At 38.5% G+C, this 11,670-nt stretch overlaps 1 protein-coding gene across 8 annotated transcripts in view; it reads right to left on the bottom strand.

The window, feature by feature from the left end:
- The window catches only part of GALNT11 (polypeptide N-acetylgalactosaminyltransferase 11), a 50,478-nt gene that overhangs the window by 2,923 nt on the left and 35,885 nt on the right, over positions 1-11,670 (bottom strand). For 6 of the 8 annotated variants that reach the window (XM_038559775.1, XM_038559779.1, XM_038559778.1 and 3 more), the window contains exons 7-10: positions 7,094-7,211; positions 5,205-5,357; positions 2,304-2,522; positions 263-367 (exon numbers count right to left, since the gene is read on the bottom strand). In XM_038559775.1, coding sequence (XP_038415703.1) covers positions 263-367; positions 2,304-2,522; positions 5,205-5,357; positions 7,094-7,211 — 595 coding nt within the window. Of the gene's footprint in view, positions 1-262; positions 368-2,303; positions 2,523-5,204; positions 5,358-7,093; positions 7,212-11,670 lie in introns of those variants that run through there. The other 2 variants (XM_038559780.1, XR_005371350.1) reach the window with 2 other exon arrangements.

Raw genomic sequence — 11,670 nt, 5'->3', positions numbered from 1 at the left:
AGCTTTTGATTCATTGTTAGGAGCATTATTTGTACTTTGCAGTTACAAACATTGAGCAAAGGTAGGAAAAAATATACAAAGGAGACAAAAATAGTTGTATTACATGAGCTCTAAAGTCTTTTCCAACTTAACCCATATCATCTAAGGAAAGTGCGATTAAAATCTTCAGTCTTCTCTGCCCTCCTCCTTCGGGACCGCCAGCAAGTTCCCTTCACTGAAGGACACTTTCCCAGGACTGGCTGAGCCCAGAGGCATCACTCACCTGAGTTGGGTCACTGTAGTCACACGCTTTAAGCACCACCAGGCCTCCTTTCTGACTTGGGCGGCCCTGGGCCACCAGACACTTGTTAGTCTGGAGGTGATAGAGCTGTAAAATGAGAGAATGCTCTTCTCAGAAGACATCTTAGAATGTTATATAAAGTGGTTTTAGATGAAATGTGAAAATACTATTCCAAGCTCTGAATATCAAAGGTCATAAAAATATAAGCATTTTATTCCTAAATTCTAGCTTCAGTACATAAGGGTATCACAATAGACTTCAAGGTTACAGGCAATTTTAACAATATATGCAAGCAATGTCAAGTAGAAATTCTACCTAAAGATATAGGTTTACTAATCTGCTACAGAGCAGGAAAGAAACTAAAACATCTCTGGCCTAAAGAGCCTTAAAAGGAAATTGAGGAAATAAAAAAAAAGGTACAAACCAGACAGTGCATAACCAAATGTGATGCACGTGCTAAACTGAGATAAACACAGATTAGAAATTGCAAAGGTGGGCAGCTCGGGTGGCTCAGCGGTTTAGCACCGCCTTCAGCCCAGGGCCTGATCCTGGAGACCCAGGATTGAGTCCCATGTCAGGTCAGGCTCCCTGCATGGAGCCTGCTTCTCCCTCTGCCTGTGTCTCTGCCTCTCTCTGTGTGTCCCTCATAAATAAATAAAAATCTTTATTTTTTATAAACTTTTAAAAATTTATTCATGATAGACATAGAGAGAGAGAGAGGCAGAGACACAGGAGGAGGGAGAAGCAGGCTCTATGCTGGGAGCCTGACATGGGACTCGATCCCGGGACTCCAGGATCACACCCTGGGCCAAAGGCAGGCGCTAAACCGCTGAGCTACCCAGGGATCCCAATAAATAAAAATCTTAAAAAAAAAAAAAAAAAAAAAAAAGAAAGAAAAAGAAATGGCAAAGGTGAGACCCAGAAATGCAACAGAGTATCTAGTTTGGGTAAAATATTTTTTTTAATTTTTATTTATTTATGATAGTCACACAGAGAGAGAGAGAGAGAGGTAGAGACACAGGCAGAGGGAGAAGCAGGCTCCATGCACCAGGAGCCCGACGTGGGATTCGATCCCGGGTCTCCAGGATCACGCCCTGGGCCAAAAGCAGGCGCTAAACCACTGCGCCACCCAGGGATCCCTGGGTAAAATATTAATGTTAGTGTTAAAGGAGCTTAGACATGCGAGGCAAGAATAATGTAAAGGACTTCAACTATATGGACAAACCCTGGTACGCATTTTTACTTAAAAAGAAAACACTTTGACTTTGTTTTTAATCTCATCAAGAGGACAAGAAGGGGAAAGTTCTAGGCTTGCTTTAGCCACTGAAGGAACACTTAGCATCATGAAAGATCCTAAGGAGCACCACCTTCTTAGTACAGAAAACAGCATCAATCAGAACATCTATACTTTCAGAAAGCAAATTCTAAGAAGTGATTCAGGAAAAAGGTATGGTTTTTATGGCTAGACCCTTAAGATTTATAGACCAGTGAAGAAATTCCTTCAGAAACAAAAGGGAACATCTACAGAAATGTGGCTGGTCATGGGTTTTCTGTGCAGCTCAGATCTTTCACTTGCTCTCTGGAGTTGTTCCCAGAGCTTTGGCCTCAACAGCAGAAAGCACCCCCATTTCTCTTTTTGTCTTCCTTTTGGAACTGGCCTTTTTTTTTTCCTTTTAATTAAAAAAAAAAAATTTGGGGGGGACTGGTCTTTTAAAATGAGTTTTATACTCACTTATAGTACCTTTATTGGTCTATTCACATTTACATCCACCTTCTTGAAACCCAGCACGTAACTTACAGAAGTCATGTGCTGTTTACTGCTGGCAGGTGAAGAATGTTAATATTAACAGTGAAGATACTAACATTTTGAAGGTCTTACTACCTGAGTGGAGGAAGCTCCCACCAAAAGAATATAATGGAAGCAAGCTAAAGTCTATCACTAAAAGAATACTGTGAGTCTAAAATGTCATTTATTATATCATACAACTTTTAATGAAGCACTTGGATGAGTTTACTTTCTTACCCTTCCACGCTGAAGGATTTTGGGGCGTTTTGGCCCTCTATTGATAAAAATGGGCTGCTGGGGTTTGGCGTTGGGCCCAGATATCTGCATCTCTGGGTAGATATTATCCAGGTACCATTTAAATGATTTACAACCCAATTTCTTCCTCAATTCAACACGCTCACTGATATTTCCATAGCTTTTGGTCCTCAGATCAGGTCTTAAGGAAAAATACTGCTCCTGAATTTTAAAAAGAGAAATGAAAAACAAGAGCATAGCTTTTTTAAAATGAGGATTATCAATTATAACCTAAGATTTAACTGAAAAAAATGGATCAGCAAAAATATTTTTCATGCCAGTGTTGTCTTGATGTTGCCAAAAAATGTCAACATAAAGTTTTCACGCAATTAGGTCCATCACTGACACTAAGACATCTTAAATACATCGCAATTTCAAAAATGGCAAAATGTAAAAACATCTCAGAATTAATGAAGCAGGCTACATGAGGGTAGCAGTTCTCTGACTCCATCAGGACTCTCTAATCTTAAAGATTACTGAAGACTCCAAGGAGCGTCTGTTCCTGTGAGTTGTATCCACTGGTACATACTTTACATACCATATGAAAAGTTAAAACTTTGTTAATTCATTAAAAATAACTCATTACCTATTAACATAAACATGCTTTGAACAATAAAAAATTTAGTGAGGATATGATATGCTTTACAATTTTACAAATCTTTTCAATGTCTGGCTACAAAGAAGTCAGCTGAATTCTCATTTCTGCATTAAACCTGTTACTATACGTTGTTTGGTTAAATATATTCTTAAAAATAAGAGTGTGAAAAAATATAGTTTAAAATGGAAGGAATACTTTTAGGAAGGAATACTTTAATAGCAGTTTCAGAGAATTATGGCTATTTTTTTATTTTTTAAAAAAAGATTTTGTTATTTATTTGACAGGAGAGCGAGTGAGCAAGCACAAGGAGGGGGAACAGCAGAGGAAGAGGGAGAAGCAGACTCCTTCCTTGGTGAGCAGGGAGCCCAATGTCGGGCTCAATTCCAGGACTCTGAGATCATGACCTGAGCTGAAGATAGACGCTTAACCAACTGAGGAACCTAGGTGCCCCCCTTTTTTGGTATTTTACCAAAACAGTAAAATTTCATATTCCACATTGTAGCTAACCTTTAAATCATATGATTGAGCTTTTTGTACCATTGCATTAAACTCTACTGCTCTATCTTGCTCTTTGAATGGATCTTTTACCTATCCACGATTTGAATACCACCCATGATTAGTCATTTGGAAAATACTGCTCCACTGGGTTGTGAAGTTCCAAATATTGACAAATTTCACTCTGTAATATCAAAAATTATATTCATAAATATTCCTAATCTCATCAGAAAAGCCCCTAAGTACTGGAAGTCATCAAACTCAAAGGAATGGATACAAGTTTTCCACCTGAAACAAATGTTATCAGCGGAAGAGAGAGGGCTCTGTTGGTTCACTTTTGAGAATATCTGCCAAATATCCAAATATAAATAACCATGCTTTGTGAGTCATTCTTTTACATAAAAAGTGTTCTTTGGAGAAAAGTGACCAGTTTATCTCACAACTCAACTGCGCACGTTTTCTCCTAAAACAAGCACTGTATTTCTTTCGGTGTAAATGAAAAGTACTTTTGGTAGACTGATTCAAGCGTTTCACAGCATTCTGAGCACACTGAGATTTAACGCAACTATTTCTATTACTCAAACTGCTTTTGCAGCATCAGTGCAAAGTCAACATGGTGAAAATGGCTAATACTGTATTAACTGGACTGTGAAATCAGCTTTGACCTGGCAAACCTCCTAAAAGGGGAGCCAGGATTTACATGGGCCTATGAACCACTTTTTGAGAGCTGCTGTGAGATAATGTGACTCAAAGCTGAGGAACATGGAGAGCAAGGGAAGAGACATGCAGTGTGGCAGAAGCATGACCATGAGCCCCTACTTCTACTCCCCAAGCAGTGATCTGCTCTGTTCTCGTTATGCCCACAGCACATGGCACATACCTCCACTCCCATTTACTGCATTGGGGGGGGAGGGGTCGTCACTGTGCATTTCCATTCATCTCTGCATCTCCCAAAACCTCAGAGCTTGGTATACAGTACACACTCAAATGTTCATTTAAAAAAATTAATTGTACATAAATTAATTGTACACAAATGTTCACAGCAGCATTTTCATAACTCATGAATGGATAAAATGTGCAATTCACACAATGGAATATTATTTGGCAATAAAAAAAGAATGAAATAATACTAAATGGCACAATATGGATGAACCTGAAAACATCATGCTTATTTATTACTAAAATGGTAACAAAAGACCATGTGTTATAGGACTCCATTTGTAGGAAATGTCCAGAATAGGCAAATCTAGAGAGTCAGGAAGTAGATCAGTGGTTGTCTAGGGCTGCGGGAGATGAGGGGGTGATGGTCGAAGGATATAGAGTTTCTTTTTGGGGCTGATAAAATGCTTTGTGAATTAGACCTCAATAAAGATGTTGCAAAGGAAATACCAAAAGTTATGTGCAGAAGAGAAAATGGGAAGGAATACTACATACACAGAGGCAAACAGTGGAAGTAGTGGGACTGGGACCCAGCAAAGCCCAAGGAGCAAAGAAAAGGAGCCACGTTCTCTGGGAGTCAGAGGAACAAAGACACTGAAGGGAGAAAGGATGTCTTCTGATATTGGCTGTATTTCCTTTTATAGAGTGACCACTTGGAAAACTCAAAGAAGGGTCACAACAAAAACTACAGGAAAAAGAAACATAGAAAGAGATGGCCTGAAGTATACGTCATCCCAACAGAAGTGTGCCAGAGCCATCCACAAAGGAGCAACAGCCTAGCTAACCCTTCCAACAGAGTAACTTACTCTCACCTTATATTCATCCAACCAAACATGTGCCAGCCTCAAGGAGTTGTGTGTCATGGTGTCCTGGCCTTCAGGAGAACCATATGGTCGTCTTTTTCGGAAAATGTGTCCAACTCTAGAGCAAGGGATGATGAAGAGTTTACCTCCACACATCCAAATCTGGTCAGGAGCAAAAATATGTATTAATAGTTACCTTGCATTGCTATGAAATCAATGTATACATTTTCATGAAATTAATCTTCTTAAATAGGTATTTATGACACTTTGCAAGATGTTTTTTTTTTTTTTTTAATTTTTATTTATTTATGATAGTCACACAGAGAGAGAGAGAGAGAGGCAGAGACACAGGCAGAGGGAGAAGCAGGCTCCATGCACCGAGAGCCCGATGTGGGATTCGATCCCGGGTCTCCAGGATCGCGCCCTGGGCCAAAGGCAGGCGCCAAACCGCTGCGCCACCCAGGGATCCCCTGCAAGATGTTTTATGTAACTAGCAAATACAAGAAAGTCAAAGGGTACCTTAAAAAAACAGATCTCTACGATTAAAAAGAAATTAAATTCTAAAACAATAGAATATTCTTTTTACCTCAGGTCTAAAATCACACTTACTATGTACTTTGCTGTTTTAACAGATCAAGGAATTTGAACCTCAGGACTTAGGGACAAAGAATGCTTACTGGCTGGTCCTTAAATTTCAGTTTACTGGTACTTTCTTTTTTAAAAAATTTACTTATTTATTTATTTATTCGAGAGAGAGAGAGAGAGAGAGAGAGAGGCAGAGACATAGGCAGAGGGAGAAGCAGGCTCCCTGGGGAAGCCCAATGTGGGACTCGATCTTAGGAGCCTGGGATCATGACCTCACCCAAAGGCAGACACTCAACTACTGAGCCACCCAGATGCCCTGGTACTTTCTTATAACATTTTTATATACAGAAATAATGAAATATACAGAGTAACTCTAGATTAAGAGACAAATGATCTTTGTTCTGGTCTAAATTTTTGCCTTTGGCCATTTGGGTTACTTTATATGGTTATTTTAGTTTTTGTAGGACTCCATTACCTTATGTTCAAAATAAGACTGAACTAATGATATCTATTATTTCTTTCAACTTTAAAATTCTAAAGGTTATGTAGGAAAAATTACCTTTTTAAAAACATTTTGGTCAATACATTGCAAAAATACAGAACACATGCACAGTGGTACAGTGGTACAGTGGTACTGGTGGATGGAGTTCCACTGTGAAGCCCAGGAGCTGGGGGATGGCTAGTGAGGACATCTGCTACTGTGGAGAAGTCTGAGTTCTCTCCCTTGGTCTCGTTCTGCCCTTTACAAAGACTGTCTTCCACCCCATAGTTCCGAGTCCCAGACCCCACCCATACCACTGGCTTTCCAACTTTAGCAGCTGGAGAGGAGGATGGATTATGAGAGATTAATTTCTTCCTAAGGTTGAGGGACTTGTGTATATTAAAGGATTCTGCTAGCTACTTCTGAAAGTGGAATGGGTAGCTGTTAATAATTTTCCTGGGAGAACAGGTGTGAACAAGGATGGTCTTGAGCAATCAAGGAAATCCGATCACCCTAAATATATGTCTAGGGTTAGCAAATAAGATTAATAAACTGACAAAGAACCAAACTCTAGTTTAAATGCATATTTAGACATCTGAAATTATAACCAACCGTTCACTACAACCTCCCCTTTTTAAAATTCTTATAAAATAAGCCTGCTTAAATACTTTCCACACTTTGATGGATAATTATCCACATCATAGATCACGATGAAGTAGCATCCATTAAGGACAATTTATTAACAAAAATAAAGAGAATTTATAGAAAATATGAGATTGTAGATGAAAATTATATTCTACTACACAGAACTAATTAAACATGAAAAAATTACCCGAAATGATATTTCTAAATTTTCTCCTCCCCAGATATCCATGCCACTGTCATACTGTCCAAGTTCATTGAAATAGTGTCTGTTCATGGCAAACAATCCTCCAGCCATTGTAGGCGACCTAGAAAAGGAAACAATTACTGTATCAATTCTATACAGCCAGTTATCTACTGTCTTTGTTTTTAAAAAAATTCAGCGCACCTTTGGAACATCACTAATAAAAACCAGATTAACTGTTATGAAATATATTTTACCTAATATCAGGGAATGAGCTGGGCCACATAACTGAATTTTCTAGACTGCCAATGACATACTAGACATCTGCCAAATGAAGGCTACTTTTCTAAGCATCAAAAGTACTTCTTAAATTATAACACCGTTATTAGACATACACCTGATATGAATTAATGCCTTTGGACAGTCTCACAGACCAACTGGGATAAAAACTTGGATTCTACAGCCTGCCAAGGGGAGACCAGACAAATTCTGACCTAAAACTAGTAGCTCTCAAATATGATGATTTTTGTCCCCAAATATTTCATTCATGTTCGGAAACATTTTTAGCTGTCACAGCAATTGGGTGGGGGGGAGCAGGGGCAGGGTTCTACTAGCAACTGATGGGCTGAAGCCAGGCATGCTACTACATATTCTAAAATGCACAAGAGAGCACACAAAACAGAGAAGTATCTGGCTCAAAAATGTCAATATTGCCAAGACGGAGAAACTGTTAGTGAGAGAATATGAAGACTGGCCCTCAAAGAGACACAAGCTCAGTTTCCATGAAACTGTCTCACTTCCTGAAACTGAGTTAAGGTGATGGTGGATTCTAGCGTCCCAAGCTGTCTGCTAGAAGTGAAGCAAAACCTCTCTGTAGGAAGAAAACACCATCTCAGGTAAGAATATATTTCCCTAATTTTTCATGACAGTGTCTGCCACCAAACAAAAGTAAATAAGCAAACAAACAATCAGGCAATCAGGAAGATAAATCACATGAAAAAAAACAAATAAACAAGAGGTTTACATAATATAGTTATTGGGCAGAGACTTTAAAATAACTGCTCAATATATGCAAGGATAAAAGACAAGATGCAGAATTTGGCAGGTAAATAGATATGATCAAAAAAGAAACCAAACTTATGCGTATCGGAAAAAAACCTCTGACAAAGAAGGAATTAAAGCAGCCAATGAGAGAGGCTGCCTTCAAAAATAAGACTTGTTGGCTTCTCACCACAAACAGTAGAGCCCAATGGTTCTCGAATAACCTTCAAAGTCCTGAGAATCTACCTACCAACCCAGAAACGGGTACCAAGTAAAATTATACTTCAAAGAAACAGTGAAATTTTATAATTTTACAAAAAGCCGGAGAGAAGTAATCACTGGAAGGTCCAGCCAAAGGAAATACATTTAAAATGTCTTCTTCAGTTAGAATGAAAATAATCCTAGATGGAAGTTTGCAGATGTGGAAAAAATAAAAAGTAACATAAAAGGGAAAACATGTGGGTAAACCTAAATGAATAATAATTAGGCCACATAAAAAACTGTCTACAGTAGAGTTACCACACACACACCTCAATATAATCTGAGGGGAGATGGACTGGAGAATGAACATCTTCAGATCCCTGCATTGTCTGGAGTACCAAATTATGTTGCACTTTGGTAAGTCAAGGATGCAATGTTGTATTCTGTAGGGAAATCACTACAAGAACAGTCTTAAGAACACAAAACATCTAATAATGGGCTGGCAGTTGGGAACAGAAAAATAAAAAAATCCAAACTCAAGAGCAAAAGAAAGCAAGAGAGGAGGGGGAAAAAAGAACAAAGGACAGAATGCAAATAGTACCACTGTTATCATAAGCACAAAATACAATATTCAATGTAATTAAATTAAAAGGAAATTTTTCACACTGGTTAACAACAAATCATAATACAAAAGCAACTACATACTCCTTGCTAGGGACACGGCTAAATATAAGAGGCTGACAACAAAAGGAAAGCTATACAATGAAAATATTAAGACAAAGCTAGACAACCATATTAATGTCACTAATGCAAAAGTTTTACTATTCTGAAAATCTAGAATGATTTAATTCACAAGATTTAATAATTTAGTAATTCCAAATTTTCATATATCTATGACGACAGAAGACAGCCTCAAAACGTACAAAGAAAATATATAAAGAGCTACAAGGAGAAACAAATACACAATTGTAGTGGGAAACTTTAATATACCATATTTAATAAGTGACAGAATGTGGAAATTAAAAAATAATAAAAGTGTAACTACAACCATCACGGTATATACTGTGTAATGTACAGAACTGAATTGCTATGCTGTGCACTTGAAACTAATATAATACTACATGTCAACTACACTTCCACAAATTTTGTTAAAGCATTAATAAAAATATGGAGTATCTGAATAATACAATAAACCTGACTGAAGTGAAATGGAATCCCATTTTTAACAACCACAGAAAATACAGATTTTCCAGGCACACAGGAACACTTAAAAAAATTATCCTGTGCTTGACCATAAAGCAAATCTCACCAATTTTCAAAGATTTAAAATCATACAGAATATTTTTTGACCACAAAAAATTAAGCTAGGAATATGTAATTGTAAAATCCTCAGATGTCTGAAAAATAATAAATGTACTGCTAAATAACTTATGGGTCAGACAGAGAAGCTGTCACTATGAAAACATTTTAAAATAAATAATAAAACATAATGTAATTTATGGCATGCAGCTAAAGGCATGATTAGAAGAAAGTTTATATATTAGGAAAGGAAAAAGGATGAAAAATTTAAAAATCTAAACATCCAACTTAAGTTATCAACCCTGATATCATAAAAGTCAGAGAGCTCACAGAAAAACTAGAGGAAAGTGAGGAAAAGCATCAGAAGGGGCAACATAAGGAGGAGTGTCCCACGGCATCCCACAGCGCTGTCACAGCCCAAGGGCAGCTTTCTCCAAGTGCCGAAGGGAGGTGATACTGTAACACAAACACCAGCACTACCCCGCCAGGCCAGAGAGCAGAGGCAGTGACATAAAAGAGCAAAATCTTCACTTTTCCCACGGAAAGGACCTAAAGTCAGTTTGACATTGAGAAGAGGAATATGTTCGTCATCTAGAGTGAAAGCAATGAACAGAAGACCCAAAGTAAAAAGTGCTAAGAATTAACCTCTGGGGAGAAGGACTGAGAACAGGGAGCAGAGTGTCAGCCACTCCTCATCCAAAGTTTTGTTTATTAAAAGTATTAAACAAAGAAACCAATGCCCAGCAAGAGCACTAACACTAAGAACGAGCAGCAGCCTGGGTACCGTCTTTACCTTCCCACAAAGAGCACCAGGGACAGTCCAAGAGGACGAAATGGAGTGGCTGCTGTCTGCCTCCTATCACAGGATGTGTGGCTGCAGAGACCAGAAGCATAGATAGACAGTCCTCCAGATGCAGCCCGGCTTTCCTGAGAGAGGGGAGGGTGGGTTGTGATCTACTCAGCTTCACATACTGAACTTAGCAGGAACTGCAACAGACTCTCACACAAAGCCCAAGCGTGCGGAAGATGGCCTCGCTCCCAGCAGACTACATCAGGCCCCTGGAACTGGCCCCCTCCAATGTGGGTCAGATAAGAGGGAGCTGGCAAGTCCCCGCAGGTCAGCTGTGGAGCCACCTCAGGTGCTGGGAAAACCAATCTCCTAAAGGTAAAGAGAGGCACGCCCTACAACTGGGCAGTCCCTCTTGTAAAGCTGTGGATAACAGTGCTGCTAACAGCACCATCTGTGCAACAGTAAAGAGAGACAACCGAAAACCACCCAACCTCCCCACCAACAGTAAGCTAGATAAATAAGTTCTGATTTAGTAATAGAACATGATCCTCTTTCATTGCTGTATGAAGCAGAGACATACACTGTAACATAGATGAATTTTTTTAAGCAATGTTGAGTAAAAGAAGACAAAATGATAATGAGTCCCATAGCTTCATTTTATATGAAGTCCAAGAACAGGCAAAAACTAAACTATATTGTTTAGATAAACATAGAGAGAGGGTGAAACTATAAGAAGGTGAGGAAACGACCACTGGGTCAGGGTAACGATAGCTCTAGGGGCAGGGGCTGTGACCAGAACAGGCATACAGAAGGCATCTAGGTGCTGTGTCTTGACTGGGGTGGTAGCTGCACAGGTGTTCATATTATAACCATTACTTAAATTGTGTGCATAATACATATATATGTAAGTGCACTTTTTATGTTATTTTTTTCACAAGTTAAAAAAAAGAACTGTAGGTCCAAGAATGTTAAAAAAAAAAAAGAGGAAATACAAAGCTCTCTGAAATCCACATGAAAAATTTTAAAAAAACCACATAAACAGATTTGTAATAATGAGAATACAAATGAGAGTAACTCCTACACTGTGACTTGTAACTGTACTAGCAGAAATCCATCCTAAAAATCCTAATCATAGAAAAGGCTTATTTAGCAAATATTCTTCAGGCATCACTCATACTAGCAAAGGGCTGAAGGCAAGTAAATGGCAAATCCAATAAACCATGATAATCAACATAAAAAAAAAAAAAAAAAA

Source organism: Canis lupus, chromosome 16, assembly GCF_011100685.1.
Source record: "Canis lupus familiaris isolate Mischka breed German Shepherd chromosome 16, alternate assembly UU_Cfam_GSD_1.0, whole genome shotgun sequence".
NCBI lineage: Eukaryota > Metazoa > Chordata > Mammalia > Carnivora > Canidae > Canis > Canis lupus.
This window is presented reverse-complemented; position numbering and strand designations above follow the sequence as displayed.